The sequence below is a fragment of the Oncorhynchus nerka genome, linkage group LG25, assembly GCF_034236695.1.
Source record: "Oncorhynchus nerka isolate Pitt River linkage group LG25, Oner_Uvic_2.0, whole genome shotgun sequence".
Classification (NCBI taxonomy): domain Eukaryota; kingdom Metazoa; phylum Chordata; class Actinopteri; order Salmoniformes; family Salmonidae; genus Oncorhynchus; species Oncorhynchus nerka.
In genome coordinates, this window is record NC_088420.1 from 56,504,050 (window position 1) to 56,519,320 (window position 15,271).

At 43.1% G+C, this 15,271-nt stretch overlaps 1 protein-coding gene across 7 annotated transcripts in view; it reads right to left on the reverse strand.

Moving 5' to 3' along the window:
* LOC115109698 (non-muscle caldesmon-like) overlaps positions 1-15,271 on the reverse strand; it is a 56,817-nt gene that overhangs the window by 22,586 nt on the left and 18,960 nt on the right. For 4 of the 7 annotated variants that reach the window (XM_029634942.2, XM_029634941.2, XM_029634936.2 and 1 more), the window contains one exon: positions 2,029-2,134. In XM_029634942.2, coding sequence (XP_029490802.1) covers positions 2,029-2,102 — 74 coding nt within the window. In that variant the 5' untranslated portion in view covers positions 2,103-2,134. Of the gene's footprint in view, positions 1-2,028; positions 2,135-2,465; positions 2,504-2,842; positions 3,025-15,271 lie in introns of those variants that run through there. The other 3 variants (XM_029634938.2, XM_029634939.2, XM_029634937.2) reach the window with 3 other exon arrangements.

Below are 15,271 nucleotides of genomic sequence, written 5' to 3' on the forward strand. Positions count from 1 at the left end.
ACTCATGCTGCCAAACATACCCTCGTAAAACTGACTATCCTACCCATCCAATTGGGAATACTTGGTCTCTTCTGGACATGTTTTAAACCAAGTCTACAGTATAAAGACAGAATGAAATGTGACAAATCTGTTCTTTATTCTGCAGAGAGGCTGCGATTTTGAAGACATCAATTTCAATGAACTTTTCCTTTTGATCAGTCCAGCACACGCGCAGCACTACAGACGTTTTCACACACCGCGATTGCAGAACCCCACTGCATTATGGTGGCCAAACTCACAGCTAAACTACTGAATCGCTCTCTTTCCCTGCACCCTTTCTATTCTTTCTCTCCCTCTCTCTCGCTCTCTCTCTCTCTCACACACCCCCACACGCTGGCGGTGCTTCCTGCTGAGCAATAGAACCATTCCTCTTCGCTGGACGAAAGCCTCTAGATCCAAACTGACATTTAGGCGTGGTCACAGTGGCAGCTTAGATGATGCATTGCAGTAATCCGTGACTTTGTCTGGGAACGATTGTACTCACCCTTAAATTCCACAGACACGCACGCACACACACACACACAGACAGAGGTCTGAACTCTCCAAACAGCCCAGCCAATCTGTTCACTAATGAATGAGCAAAGCAATCGAGCTCATTAAGCAGTCATCACTTCAGCCTGCCACTGCATCAAAGTCTTCTGTCTGTTTCTGTCTACTGCACAGGGCTTGCTGGGCCAACACATGGATATGCTCAGACAAAGACAGAAACCATTACAGTACATATACTGTGCTTTCACACATACACATGCTTGGATATATTTTTAGAAAAAAATGGTTCCAGAAAGGATTCTTTGGCTGTCTCCATAGGAGAACCCTTTTTGTTCCATATATAATTATTTTGGGTTCCACGTAGAATCGTCTGTGTAAACGGTTCTACATGGAACTCAAATGGGTTCTACCTGGAACCAAAAGGGGTTCTTCAAAGGGTTCTCCTATGGGGACAGCCCCCCTCTTCGGGGAAAAAAAGGTGCTAACACATCCACACACACACACACTCAAATTGTACAAGCACAACTGGTCATTATGTGTCTACAAGCCCATATATGGCTGCTGGACTATGGGAGGTTCAGGAGGAAGGGAAAGTGCCTCATGACTCTGCACAATGTAAACACTGCATACCAAGGAATTGCCGGTTTCATTCAAACAAACCTCGAATGCTGTTCATTTATTCTCCATAAAACATCATTATAGCAAACGGATATATTCACAGTAAAAAGCAGATTTCCTAAACAATGGAAAGTGTAACGGAATACGTAAGGTTTAATCATAAGCAGAATCGATTGATTGCCTGCCAATGGCGACACAGAACAAGATGGACATCTAGGCAAGCCTGCATCTGTTCAAGTTAGAATGACTTAGAAGCTGATGTAGAGTGATGGTTGCCCATACAAAACAAACAGTACCTTATAGCAAGCAAGGAGAGATGAGCAACCCTAAAATCTGAAGAAATGGAAGCCTCTGGGAGCCAAAAACAAATCCACTGCCAAAATAGAACATTTATAGAGTTTGTTTGTTTGTGTGCAGTAAGTCAGTCAGTCAAACAGTCAGGTTTCGAATAGAATTGGACACCACTGGAACTAACAAATCAGATTGATGTCGGGGGATAGGAGACGGGCCCAAAGCTGTCTGGAATGACTTCTCCTGTTATCCTGTGTGTGCATTCAAGTGTACCTGCATGACAATAGATACAATAAATGCTGAACGAGGTTTACCAGTAAAAATGCCCAGTGAGAAGGATGAATTTGGCAAAGAGATCAGAGAACTCTTACTGGGTTCAGATGAGGCAATGGGCTTAACTGGAGGAGAGCACACATTTGGGTTTAAAGCTCATCCACCATATTAGATCAAATCACATTTTATTTGTCAAATACTTTGTAAACAACAGGTGTAGACCGTCAGTGAAATGTGTGTGTTTGTGTGCGTGTGTGTAAATGCGTGTGTGTGTAAATGCATGTTTGTGTGTGCGTGCTAGACAGACAGGTCACTCACTTCTCTGCGTCTAGACGCATTTGCTCACGCCTCTGCCTCCTCAATTCCATGCGCTGGTCAAAGTCGTCATCCATGGTGGCCTGGGAGCGTTTCTTCTGTGTTCAGACTGAAAGAAACCAACACAGACTGGTAAAGTTTAACATCATTACAAATTTACACAACTTCTATGCCGTAAGACTCTGTACAGAGGTCAGTATGCTGAAATGAGGACGTGCAAAAAGGTTTTCATTGATGCCGTGAGGGTAAATGCCAAATCTAGCCTCAACACTTTCAATGTTTAACTCCAAATGACATAACCTTTGACCTTACATCAGAAGAACCCTGACAGTGACATCATTGGTGATTAAGTGCCTGTAACTCATTCACATTAAGTAGCATGACACCGTAAAGACCTGCACAAACATTTGGGTGCTTAAAACTGCTGTGGTATAACCAACCCCTGCTTTTCTTACATCAGAGCTCTTAGTTGTCACACCTAAAGCCGCAAGAAATATCAGAAATAAATATATATAAATAGAAATATGATGAAACATCATAATCATTATCATCATCATCATCATCATCATTCCAATCACAATTCTCTGGGACTAACTAGGCTAACTGGGATGGGAACTCTATCAAACAAAACAGGCACAAAGTAAAGACAAAACACAAGATAAGCTCCCCAGTCAACACAGAAACACACTAACATTCACTGGACATGACTCGAAGCAGGACCACCCAAGAAACATTCAACACTCAGCATTATGACATTCCCTGGCTCTCTATGGGCTACTGAATAGTAGGGGGAAAAAATCCCATAGCTATACAATACCTTAGCTGTAGTGAGTAGCGGACGCTTAGGTTTAGTCCATGGGCAGCACTCCCTCCTCTCTCAGTATATCAACTCCACAGTCTGGTTTATATCTCAGCTCTCTCTGCTACAGCACAAAGAATTCCTGCTTGCTCTTTCAGCAACTATAACTACCAGAAAAGGCAAAGCCTGTCTCTTCCCTCTCTCTCTCTTGCTCAGCCTCCCTCCCTCCTTACTCTCTTGCTTGCTCCCTCCCCTCCCCTCTCTCTCTCTCTCTCTCTGTCTGTCTGTCTTGCGCAGACAATCTTACTCAAACTATTTTCTCTTGTTTTGCCTTCTCCTTCTATTCACACGCTCCTGATGTCTCTTCCCCTCTCTCCCTCTAGCTCTCTGTCTATCCCCCTGTTTTTTCTCTTTTTTGTTTCCATCTCTGCCTCTCTCTCAACCCCTTTCCCTCTACCTTTCTCTCTCGCTCCTTCGATCACCATTCTCTACCTCCCTCCTACAGTATCTACATTTTCTTTTTAGCCTGCTTGTGTTTACAGAGCTGTCACTGGTTAGCTAAACTCAGCAGCGCTGGTTGGAATAGGGTGTTAAAGGCAGGCAGGCAGCAGGCAAGCAGGCAGCCAAGCAGGCAGGCAAGCAGGCAGGCAGTCTCCTAGAGGCCTTCACTTCCTCTGAGTGGCCAAAACTACCCGGCAACTGATTTTCCAGCCCACAGAGTGGACCAGGGTCGGGGCAGAGACAGGAAAGACACAAACATGCCAAGAAGATACAGTACGGCCCCAGGACAGTACTATACAGGGTTGCAGATTGTATTCCCTCGATTCACTTCCTTCCCTCTCCCTCTGTGCTGCAGAAGCCATTGTCTATGGCATTCACATAAAGCCATAATGTCATTATGAGAAAGAAAAACAAACAGAAGTATTTTAGCATTTACAGCCTTGGTTTTGGACTTTTTCAACTTTTCAAAAGTGTGTGGGTCTCTATTTTTCTCATCATGAACACACTTATCTTGCCAGAAAGGGGGGAAAAGAGCATCTGAAAATGCATTACATATTGTGAAAGTAAATAACAAAAGATATTAAAGAGCTAATAGTACAATGGGTATCTCTGCCAAAGCATATTTACTAAATATCTATAAAACACTGTTAGTTCATGATAATAAATCTGTATTTAGGATGGTATAGCCAGGCAGGCCAGGGGGTCATTTAGTGAAATGCAGTCCATTGTGTAACACTGTAAGCCTGTAAAAACCTTACAACTTACAAATGAAAAAACTCTTACTGGCTGGCTGATAGAGCTCCAGGCACGACTCCAACACCATCATTAAGTTTGTAGATGACACAACAGTGGTAAGCCAGATCACCGACAACGACGAGACATTGCTGTGTGGTGCCAGGACAACAACCTCTCCCTCAACATGATCAAGACAAAGGAGATGATTGTGGAATACAGGAAAAAAAAGGACCGGGCATTCTCATCGACGGGGCTGCAGTGGAGCAGGTTGAGAGCTTCAAGTTCATTGGTGTCCACATCACCAACAAACTAACATGGTCCAAGCACACCAAGACAGTCGTGAAGAGGGCATGACAAAACCTATTCCCCCTCAGGAGACTGAAAAGATTTGGCATGGGTACCCAGATCCTCAAAAGGTTCTACAGATACACCATCGAGAGCATCCTCCTGACTGGTTGCATCACTGCCTGGTATGGCAACTGCTCGGCCTCCGACCGCAAGGCACTACAGAGGGTAGTACGTATGGACCAGTACATCACTGGGGCAAAGCTTCCTGTCATCCAGGACCACTATACCAGGCGGTGTCAGAGGAAGGCCCTAAAAATTGTTAAAGACTCCAGCCACCCTAGTCATAGGATGTTCTCTCTGCTACCGCATGGCAAGAGGTACCGGAGCGCCAAGTCTAGGTCCAAGAGGCTTCTAAACAGCTTCTACCCCCAAGCCATAAGACTCCTGAACATCCAATCAAATGGCTACTCAGACTATTTGCATTGACCTCCCCCCTCCCCGCCTTTCTTTTACACCGCTGCTACTCTCTGTTGTTATTTTCTCTGCATAGTCACTTTAATAACTCTACCTACATGTACATATTACCTCAACTAACCGGTGCCCCTGCACATTGACTCTGTACCGGTACCCCCCTGTATATAGCCCCGCTATTGTTATTTTACTGCTGCTCTTTAATTACTTGTTACTTTTTTTCTTTCTTATTCTTATCCATATTTTGTATAACTGTATTGTTGGTTATGGGCTCGTAAGTCAGCATTTCACTGTACGGTCTACACCTGTTGTATTCGGCGCATGTGGCTAACACAACTTGATTTGATTTGAACTGAGCTCTGTCAGAGCAGCCCCATTTCTTAAATGATACACCACAATAATAGCTGAACATTATTTGACGTACAAATTTGATGATTCTATGTTCATAAGTGACTGACTGACTTAAGCTGTTAATTGGAGGTTGTGTTGTTCAGAGAGAGTCTGCTTCCACTGTGAAGAGACTTGATTGGCAGATACAAGAATAGAGTAGTCGATGAGGAATAAACAGATGCTGAAATAAGGGATTTATGGGCTCGTGCCTTCAGCCTTTCATTGAATTACTCAGCTGGAGTACGTGTGTACTTCTGACATGAATAGACCAGGCATGCTTTGGTAATGCCAGAACCACAACACTGGAAATAAATGGACACTTATTCCTTAGTGGTATTGTATCTTCAAAGCAGTGTTTCCCTTAGTAGTAGCTCATTTATCAAATTCCATCCGTTACCTTCAAAGAGTTCTAATAGCATAGACAAACAAGGTAATCAAACAAGGTAATCACAACCTGTTATGGTTTTGTAAAGTACCTGTGTATTCTATTTTGACATAATCCTGATACGGACTTGGCATGTCATTGACAGCTCCCTCTACTGTAAATTCACATTAAGTTGACAGTCGCTCTGCTCACTGCCAGGAATGTCTACTGTGAGAATAACAGAGTAAGGGTGTGGGAGAAAAGAGTAGTCACGAAGCAAGCAGTTCACTGCCAGTAATGTCTACTGTGAGAAGAACAGAGTAAGGGTGTGGGAGAAAAGAGTAGTCACGAAGCAAGCAGTTCACTGCCAGTAATGTCTACAGTGAGAAGAACAGAGTAAGGGTGTGGGAGAAAAGAGTAGTCACGAAGCAAGCAGTTCACTGCCAGTAATGTCTACTGTGAGAAGAACAGAGTAAGGGTGTGGGAGAAAAGAGTAGTCACGAAGCAAGCAGTTCACTGCCAGTAATGTCTACTGTGAGAAGAACAGAGTAAGGGTGAGGGAGAAAAGAGTAGTCACGAAGCAAGCAGTTCACTGCCAGTAATGTCTACTGTGAGAAGAACAGAGTAAGGGTGTGGGAGAAAATAGTAGTCACAAAGCAAGCAGTTCACTGCCAGTAATGTCTACTGTGAGAAGAACAGAGTAAGGGTGTGGGAGAAAAGAGTAGTCACGAAGCAAGCAGTTCACTGCCAGTAATGTCTACTGTGAGAAGAACAGAGTAAGGGTGTGGGAGAAAAGAGTAGTCACGAAGCAAGCAGTTCACTGCCAGTAATGTCTACTGTGAGAAGAACAGAGTAAGGGTGTGGGAGAAAAGAGTAGTCACGAAGCAAGCAGTTCACTGCCAGTAATGTCTACTGTGAGAAGAACAGAGTAAGGGTGTGCGAGAAAAGAGTAGTCACGAAGCAAGCAGTTCACTGCCAGTAATGTCTACAGTGAGAAGAACAGAGTAAGGGTGAGGGAGAAAAGAGTAGTCACGAAGCAAGCAGTTCACTGCCAGTAATGTCTACTGTGAGAAGAACAGAGTAAGGGTGTGGGAGAAAAGAGTAGTCACAAAGCAAGCAGTTCACTGCCAGTAATGTCTACTGTGAGAAGAACAGAGTAAGGGTGTGGGAGAAAAGAATAGTCACGAAGCAAGCAGTTCACTGCCAGTAATGTCTACTGTGAGAAGAACAGAGTAAGGGTGTGGGAGAAAAGAGTAGTCACGAAGCAAGCAGTTCACTGCCAGTAATGTCTACTGTGAGAAGAACAGAGTAAGGGTGTGGGAGAAAAGAGTAGTCACGAAGCAAGCAGTTCACTGCCAGTAATGTCTACTGTGAGAAGAACAGAGTAAGGGTGTGGGAAAAGAGTAGTCACGAAGCAAGCAGTTCACTGCCAGTAATGTCTACTGTGAGAAGAACAGAGTAAGGGTGTGGGAGAAAAGGGTTGTCACGAAGCAAGCAGTTCACTGCCAGTAATGTCTACTGTGAGAAGAACAGAGTAAGGGTGTGGGAGAAAAGAGTAGTCACGAAGCAAGCAGTTCACTGCCAGTAATGTCTACTGTGAGAAGAACAGAGTAAGGGTGTGGGAGAAAAGAGTTGTCACTGAAGCAAGCAGTTCACTGCCAGTAATGTCTACTGTGAGAAGAACAGAGTAAGGGTGTGGGAGAAAAGAGAGGTAGTCACGAAGCAAGCAGTTCACTGCCAGTAATGTCTACTGTGAGAAGAACAGAGTAAGGGTGTGGGAGAAAAGAGTAGTCACGAAGCAAGCAGTTCACTGCCAGTAATGTCTACTGTGAGAAGAACAGAGTAAGGGTGTGGGAGAAAAGAGTAGTCACGAAGCAAGCAGTTCACTGCCAGTAATGTCTACTGTGAGAAGAACAGAGTAAGGGTGTGGGAGAAAAGAGTTGTCACGAAGCAAGCAGTTCACTGCCAGTAATGTCTACTGTGAGAAGAACAGAGTAAGGGTGTGGGAGAAAAGAGTTGTCACGAAGCAAGCAGTTCACTGCCAGTAATGTCTACTGTGAGAAGAACAGAGTAAGGGTGTGGGAGAAAAGAGTAGTCACGAAGCAAGCAGTTCACTGCCAGTAATGTCTACTGTGAGAAGAACAGAGTAAGGGTGTGGGAGAAAAGAGTTGTCACGAAGCAAGCAGTTCACTGCCAGTAATGTCTACTGTGAGAAGAACAGAGTAAGGGTGTGGGAGAAAAGAGTTGTCACGAAGCAAGCAGTTCACTGCCAGTAATGTCTACTGTGAGAAGAACAGAGTAAGGGTGTGGGAGAAAAGAGTTGTCACGAAGCAAGCAGTTCACTGCCAGTAATGTCTACAGTGAGAAGAACAGAGTAAGGGTGTGGGAGAAAAGAGTTGTCACGAAGCAAGCAGTTCACTTCCAGAAAATGTTGACATAGAACAGCTAATAAAAATAAATCAAAATGGCTCGTTGTTGTTTGCAGCTCCAGTTCCCTGTGGATTTTTTTTAACATCCTAGAATATATGCGTTTAAGAAGGGAGAGGCTGCGATCAATTTCAATTTGTGCTTGGCTGTATGACAAACCCCAGTCCATAAAATAATAATGATACAGTAATACCTAATAATATTTCTGGAGGATACATCAAAACTCCATAAGTTGGAATAGTGGAGTGTGTACAAGTAGGCTAATTGCCTAAATAAGGGAAACACCAACATAAAGTGTCTTAATAGGGCCATCGGGCCACTACGAGCCAGAACAGCTTCAATGCACCTTGGCACAGATTCTACAAGTGTCTGGAACTCTATGGGAGGGATGCGACACCATTGTTCCATAACAAATTCCATCATTTGATGATGGTGTTCTCATGTGCCAATTTCATGGTCATCAAACCATTCAGTGACTACTCGTGTCCTGTGGATGGGGGCAATGTTTCCTCAAATTCTGGGGGGCACTGAGCAAATTTGAGATCTTGTGAGCGGAATCTTGAATGCTGTGAGAATTTTGTGCAACTTCCCGAGGCGTGTTTACAATGACGACTGAGGCTGTACCCTTACAGTTTTAGACAGTAACCAATAGGCTATTGTAGCTATTTGAGCATAATGTAGGCTTGCCAACCAACCCAATGGAGCAAATCCCATTACATTTTCACATGGAAATATATTTTGATTTCTATGATATAAACTTCAGTAGTCTATATGTAGTGTTCAATGCAGGCTTATTATTACCATACAGAGATTTGAACAATGGGGTCTACCCCCTCTGCCTATTGGCTTATTTGCATATTCAAACCTGTCTCAAAATACAACCCTGCTCCTTTAATTAAGACCTAAGCTTTTTACCTGACTGGCTTTTCAAAGACAGCTTGAAATATAGCCTACACGTGTCATGCTCTTGTAGGAAGCAGTAACTCATTGCTGTCCTATATTTATCTATAACTGGGCTAATAACTCCCTAACTAGCAAAGAATAAAAACAAATGTTGATCTTGAACCGATGTGAAAAGCGCATAAACTCGAGGGTGATTGAAAGACTGCTCGTGGACAACCCCCGCCAAAAAAACTCTGCTCCGTTGCGATCTAGCTCTGCCTACAACAAAACCACAGACGCAATCTTAGATTTGTTTAGGTTTGTTGCAGTGATAAGGGGCTGATATTTTTTGATTCGATCACAGGAAAAACGATCTATATAGTGCAAACTAATCGTGCGAAATCAGTGAAGTTCAATCTCTTGCATCTCTGCGTAGCATGGCATTTCTTCTGCACCACAGTCTTGGAGGTGCGCTATCGTGCACGCGTACAGTTTAGCAGGAACATTGGATGGGAGCATTATAATTGTGTATTTTATTTTACGTTTTTTTTAAACTAGGCAAGTCAGTTAAGAACAAATTCGTATTTACAATGATGGCCTACACTGGCCAAACCCGAGCAACACTGGGCCAATTGTGCACCGCCCTATGGGACTACCAATCACAGCCGGTTGTGATACAGCCTGCATTACTCGAGTGCTTCCATTGTTTTGGCCATTACCTGTATATTTGACTGCTTTGTGCCTTCTCTCCCTTGTAGCTGTGTTCGAATACCCATACTGTATACTACATACTATTAGTTCATTTTAGTATACTGTAAACGAATGGTATCCGTTCAGTTGAGCGTACTAGCACTTCACTTGTCTACTGGAAGTTGTGTGTGTTCGTAAATTCATTCTGGATTGCCAGAATGTGCACTGGGCGTTCGTAAATTAAGAGCGTTGTCATAATATTATTGTCAGTTCGTAAATTCAGAGCGTTTCGCCCTCAGTGGCCGAGGAGTTGGGTTGATCCGAGCATTCTGACCTCGCAAAGGCAGTCAAGCACCCAAGCGAACTGGCTAACTTGCTAGCTACTTGCAGACAAATGAAAGGACACCTCACTCCGACCATGTTAATCTCTAGCAGAGCTTGTTAGGCTGTTTATGTGTGCTTGAGGCAACCATTTAATTACGCCTTTTTGCCAACATTTACTGACACTCAATGAGAGTTTTATATATAACTGCTCTGGCACACTCAGGTGAGAATCCTCTGAAATCAGAGCAGATAGCCAGAATTAACAATGTCCATTGAGAATACACAACGACTATACAGCTTAGCTAAAATAAGAATGACATGTATAATCAAGTCAAACACTGGGTAATTATTTAGATAGCATATAGTTAATATACTGACAAATTCAATGTAGTAGCCAACTAACATACCTGCGGTACATACTGCTGTAATGATATGCGGTTTGTAAAATGCTGACTACACAGCTCACATTGCATGCGCGAGCGGTGCAAAAAATAAATGTAGAAATCTATATTATTCAATTATTGCACCAACGAGCGTCTGCGTTGCCATCGGGTAAAATAGAAGTCAGTTCATCTCCTCATTGGTTTATAGAAGCAGGTACCTACGTGCCATCTCATTGGTTATACCCACGTGGGTGACTGAAAAACGAACGAGGTCAGTGGTGGTAATGCACCAAATTTATGAGATGCCAATCACAATATAAAGTCAAGAGAAGAAAAAGCCTAGGAGAGATGACTAGAAATGAGTCGGTTGACCGTTTTGTGTGGATAAATTGTCGGAGTAGAGGACCTTGTGCATTTCAGGTGAAATAACTCTGTTTAAATCTCAGGACAAATTAGCTAGCAACAGCAAGCTAGCTAAATAGGACAAATTAGCTAGCAAGTGCAAGCTAGCTAGCTAAATTGCCATAAAGGTTGACTGCTTTTCGACCGGTCCCCAAATTAATGTAATTGGTTCAGAGTTTGTTTTGATATTTTAACCTGCATGTCGTGATGGCGTTTGGTGTGGGGGGACAAAATACATTTATGCACGACGGCACGCAGCCGGTTTGGGTTCCATGTAAGGATAGTGTAGCTAACAAATTGTCAGCCAACATAACATATAATTTAACTTATTTGAAAAGCCATTACTTTATTACATTGCGCAACATTAACATTTGTTAGAATTAGTTAAAGCAATGAATTTGTACCCGCTCTCGTCGGACTTCGGCTGCACATTCTGCCATTTTCTTCAAATCTGAAAACTTGGCAAAGCCACACCCATTTTCTTAAAATGCCATTATGGGCCTTAAAAGCACAGAAAGTGTCCACTGCTTGTATACTTCGTATTTTGGTGAATTTAGTACGACATCCAGGATCTTTAGGCATACTAACTATTCGTACTATGACCAATAAGCATACTCAACTTAAGTCACAATAGTACAGCTAGTGCAGTTACAGCTTGTTACATGGCAAAACTCTCAGGTATGAAGGGAAGACCCAGATGCAGACCACATCGAATAAACAATTGTTTAATGTTCCAAACAGGGGAAGGCAATGGACAGGTCAAGGCAGGCAGGGGTCAGAACCAGAGGTGGGGCAACAGTACCGGATGGCAGGCAGGCTCAGAGTAAGGTCGAGATTGGTAATCCAGAGGGGGCAGAGGTACCAGTCGAGAGTCAGGGTCAAAACCGGGAGGGCGAGAAAAGAGAGACTGGAAAAAGCAGGCGCTGAGACACAACCCGCTCGGTTGACTTGAACATACAAAACAAAGTGTCGCAGACAGATAGAAAACACAGGTATAAATACACAGGGGACGATGGGGTGACACCTGGAGGGGGGTGGAGACAATCACAAAAGACAGGTGAAACAGATCAGGGTGTGACAAAAGCAAAGCCAAAAGAGCAGGCAAGCCTTCTTTCACGGGTTCACTGGGGGCACTTCCTTTCCCGGCTGTCTCACTAGTGTGGCCTGGGTAGTGTTTAGTATGAAGAAAAGTTTTTGAAACGGAGTCAAATGGGGAGGTGCTACTTGCATCTGTTCAATTAGAACACAAAGCTCTGGAAGATATCATGCTGGGATTTATTTCCAGACAATTTAAGCATATCAGTGAATCAAGTGCTGCAGTTTGAGTATATCTAAGAGCAACTTATAAACAAATAGATCCACATGAATGTTTAATGTACCCAATAGATCTGTAAGATTCTAGTACTGGAGACAGAAATAGTCGCAGCAGAATAAGAGAACCCACTGGGCACAGACTTCAATTCAACGGCTATTCCCACAGTGGTTCAATGTCATTTCATTGAAATGTGTTGTGTTGTGTAGTGGCTTTGCTGGCATGCATCCGCATTTTATTTTTAATTTTTTTGCCCCCCAAGATTTACATACTAAAAACGCCCCTGTGTGAGCTCTGGGTCATGTGACTTATCACTCTTCATATGACTGCCTATTCCGCCCCCTTGTTTGCTGTCCCTACTCATGTTGACAAGCGACAACTTTCAATTCCAGTGGTGAAATATGTGCTCAGAGAGGAGTGACAGGACTGAACAGTGAAGGTTTATGAAATCACACCAATCTCAACATCCACAGCGATCAATCAGCCAAACCAAGCAGTGGCACTGCCATTTTGTTGTTTTTTGAAAGAGTGGGCCTTTAAACTTAGCCTTATATGGTAATGTAGGATGTCTACCCAGTTATAGATGGTCTACTTCAGTGCTGCAGTCCCATTACATGTTTTATCTTTGATATCTGAGGGGGCCACAAGGACAGCACAATGCATTACAGCAGGGCACTAGTGTATTCTGGTTTAGATTTCACAATGACCAACACCATATACAGTAACAGAGGCTTAAAACCCGAGCAGTCTGGAAGAGGCCTGTAAACCACTTCAACATATCAAACTCAAGTGTATATTTGCCAGAGCGCAACCTTTTTAAACCAAATGTTAGTTTAAGAAGGTGATAGTTCTGGCAGTATTTTTGACTCCCCTACAGAAAGCAACATTGAAGATATACTTAGTGTTCAGTCTGTCTATACATTGTCTCTCAAAATAACAATAACTGAATATAAATCCAATGTTTGAGAGTATTGCCAATGTCTAAACCAGTGTGATGACTTGTATTTTTTACTTGGTACATGGCAATTTTAACGGCAACACAGTTATTTTTACGTGCACTACTTCAGCGCGCACCGCCTCAATTTGATGGAAATTTCTCTAATGGGAAAATGTTTTTATGCAGAAAATCTGTTGCCAATGGAATGGAAACGTGGCTACTGACTCCAAAATCTGACTTGTATCAATCTTAAGCAAATGCATCCAACACATCATTTTGAAAGTTGTTGAAATGAAAACAAAGATTCACTAGAAGTTGACTGATCTTCCATCGAGTCAACTGGAGGAGATTACACCTTCCTAATATTGTGTTGCACCCCATTTTGCCATCAGAACAGCCTAAATTCATCGGGGCATGGACTCTACAAGGCGTCGAGAGCGTTCCACAGTGATGCTGGCCAATGTTGACTCCAATGTTTCCCACAGTTTAGTTGGCTGGATGTCCTTTGGGTGGTGGACCACTCTTGATAGAAACAGGAATGTGTTGAGTGTGAAAAACCCAGCAGCGTTGCAGTTCTTGACACACTTAAGCTGGTGCATCTGGCACCTAGTAGCATACCCCGTTCAAAGGCACTTAAATATTTTGTTTTACCCTTAAACCTCAATGGCACACAAAGATAATCCTTCTTTAACCAGTCTTCTCCCCTTCATCTACACTGATTGAAGTGGATTTAACAGGTTACACCAATAGGGGATCATGGCTTTCGCCTGGTCATTCTATGTCATGGAAAAAGCAGGTGTTCCTAATGTTTGTAAACTCAGTGTATACGGTGCATTCGGAAAATATTCAGACCCCTTGACTTTTTTCACATTGTTACGTTACAGCCTTATTCTGAAATAGATTATTTTTTTCCCACTGATCAATCTACACATAATACCCCAAAATGAAAAAGCAAAGACATTTTTAGAAGTTTTTGCAAATGTACAGTGTACATACCAAAAAATTACTGAAAAATCACATTTACATAAGTATTCAGACCATTTACTCTAATTTGTTGAAGCACCTTTGGGAGTGATTACAGCCTCGAGTCTTCTCGGGTATGATGCTACAAGCTTGACAAACCTGTATTAGGGTAGTTTCTCCCATTTTTCTCTGCAGAAGAGATGTTCGATTGGGTTCAAGTCCGGGCTCTGGCTGGGCCACTCAAGGACATTCAGAGACTTGTCCCGAAGCCATTCCTGCATTGTCTTGGCTATGTGCTTAGGGTCATTGTCCTGTTGGAATTTGACCATTCACCCAAGTCTGAGGTCCTGAGTTCTCTGGAGCAGGTTATCATCAAGGATCTCTCTGTACTTTGCTCCATTCATCTTTCCTTTGATCCTGACTAGTCTCCCATTCCCTGCCACTGAAAAACATCCCCACAGCATGATGCTGCCACCACCATGCTTTACCGTACGGATGGTGCCAGGTGTCCTCCAGACGTGACGCTTGGCATTCAGGCCAAAGAGTTCAATCTTGGTTTCATCAGACTAAAGAATCTTGTTTCTCATGGTCTGAGAGTCCTTAAGGTCCCTTTTGGCAAACTTCAAATGGGCTGTCAACTGTTTTTACCGAGGAGTGGCGTCCATCTGGCCACTCTACCATAAAGGCCTGATTGGTGGAGTGCTGCAGCGATGGGAGAACCTTCCAGAAGGACAACCATCTCCACAGAGGAACTCTGGAGCTCTGTCAGAGTGAGCATCGGGTTCTTAGTCACCTCCCTGACCAAGGCCCTTCTCCCCCGATGCTCAGTTTGGCCGGGTGGGCAGCTCTAGGAAGAGTCTTGGTGGTTCCAAACTTCTTCCATTTAAGAATGATTGAGGCCACTGTGTTTTTGGGAACCTTTAATGCTGCAGACATTTTTTTGGTACCCTTCCCCAGATCTGTGCCTCGACATAATCCTGTCTCAGAGCTCTACAGACAATTCCTTTGACCCCATGTCTTGGTATTTGCTCTGACATGCATTGTCAACTGTGGGACCTTTATATAGACAGGTGTGTGCCTTTCCAAATCATGTGCAATCAATTGAATTTACCACAGGTGGACTCCAATCAAGTTGTAGAAACATCTCAAGGATGATCAATGGAAACAGGATGCACCTGAGCTCAATTTCAAGTCTCACAGTAAAGGGTCTGAATACTTATGTAAATGTGATTTCAGTTTTTTATGTTTAATACATTTGCTAACATTTCTAAAAACCTGTTTTCACTTTGTCATTATGGGGTATTGTGTGTAGATTGATGAGCTTTTTTATTTATTTAATCAATTTTAGAACAAGGCTGTAATGTAACAAAATGTGGTA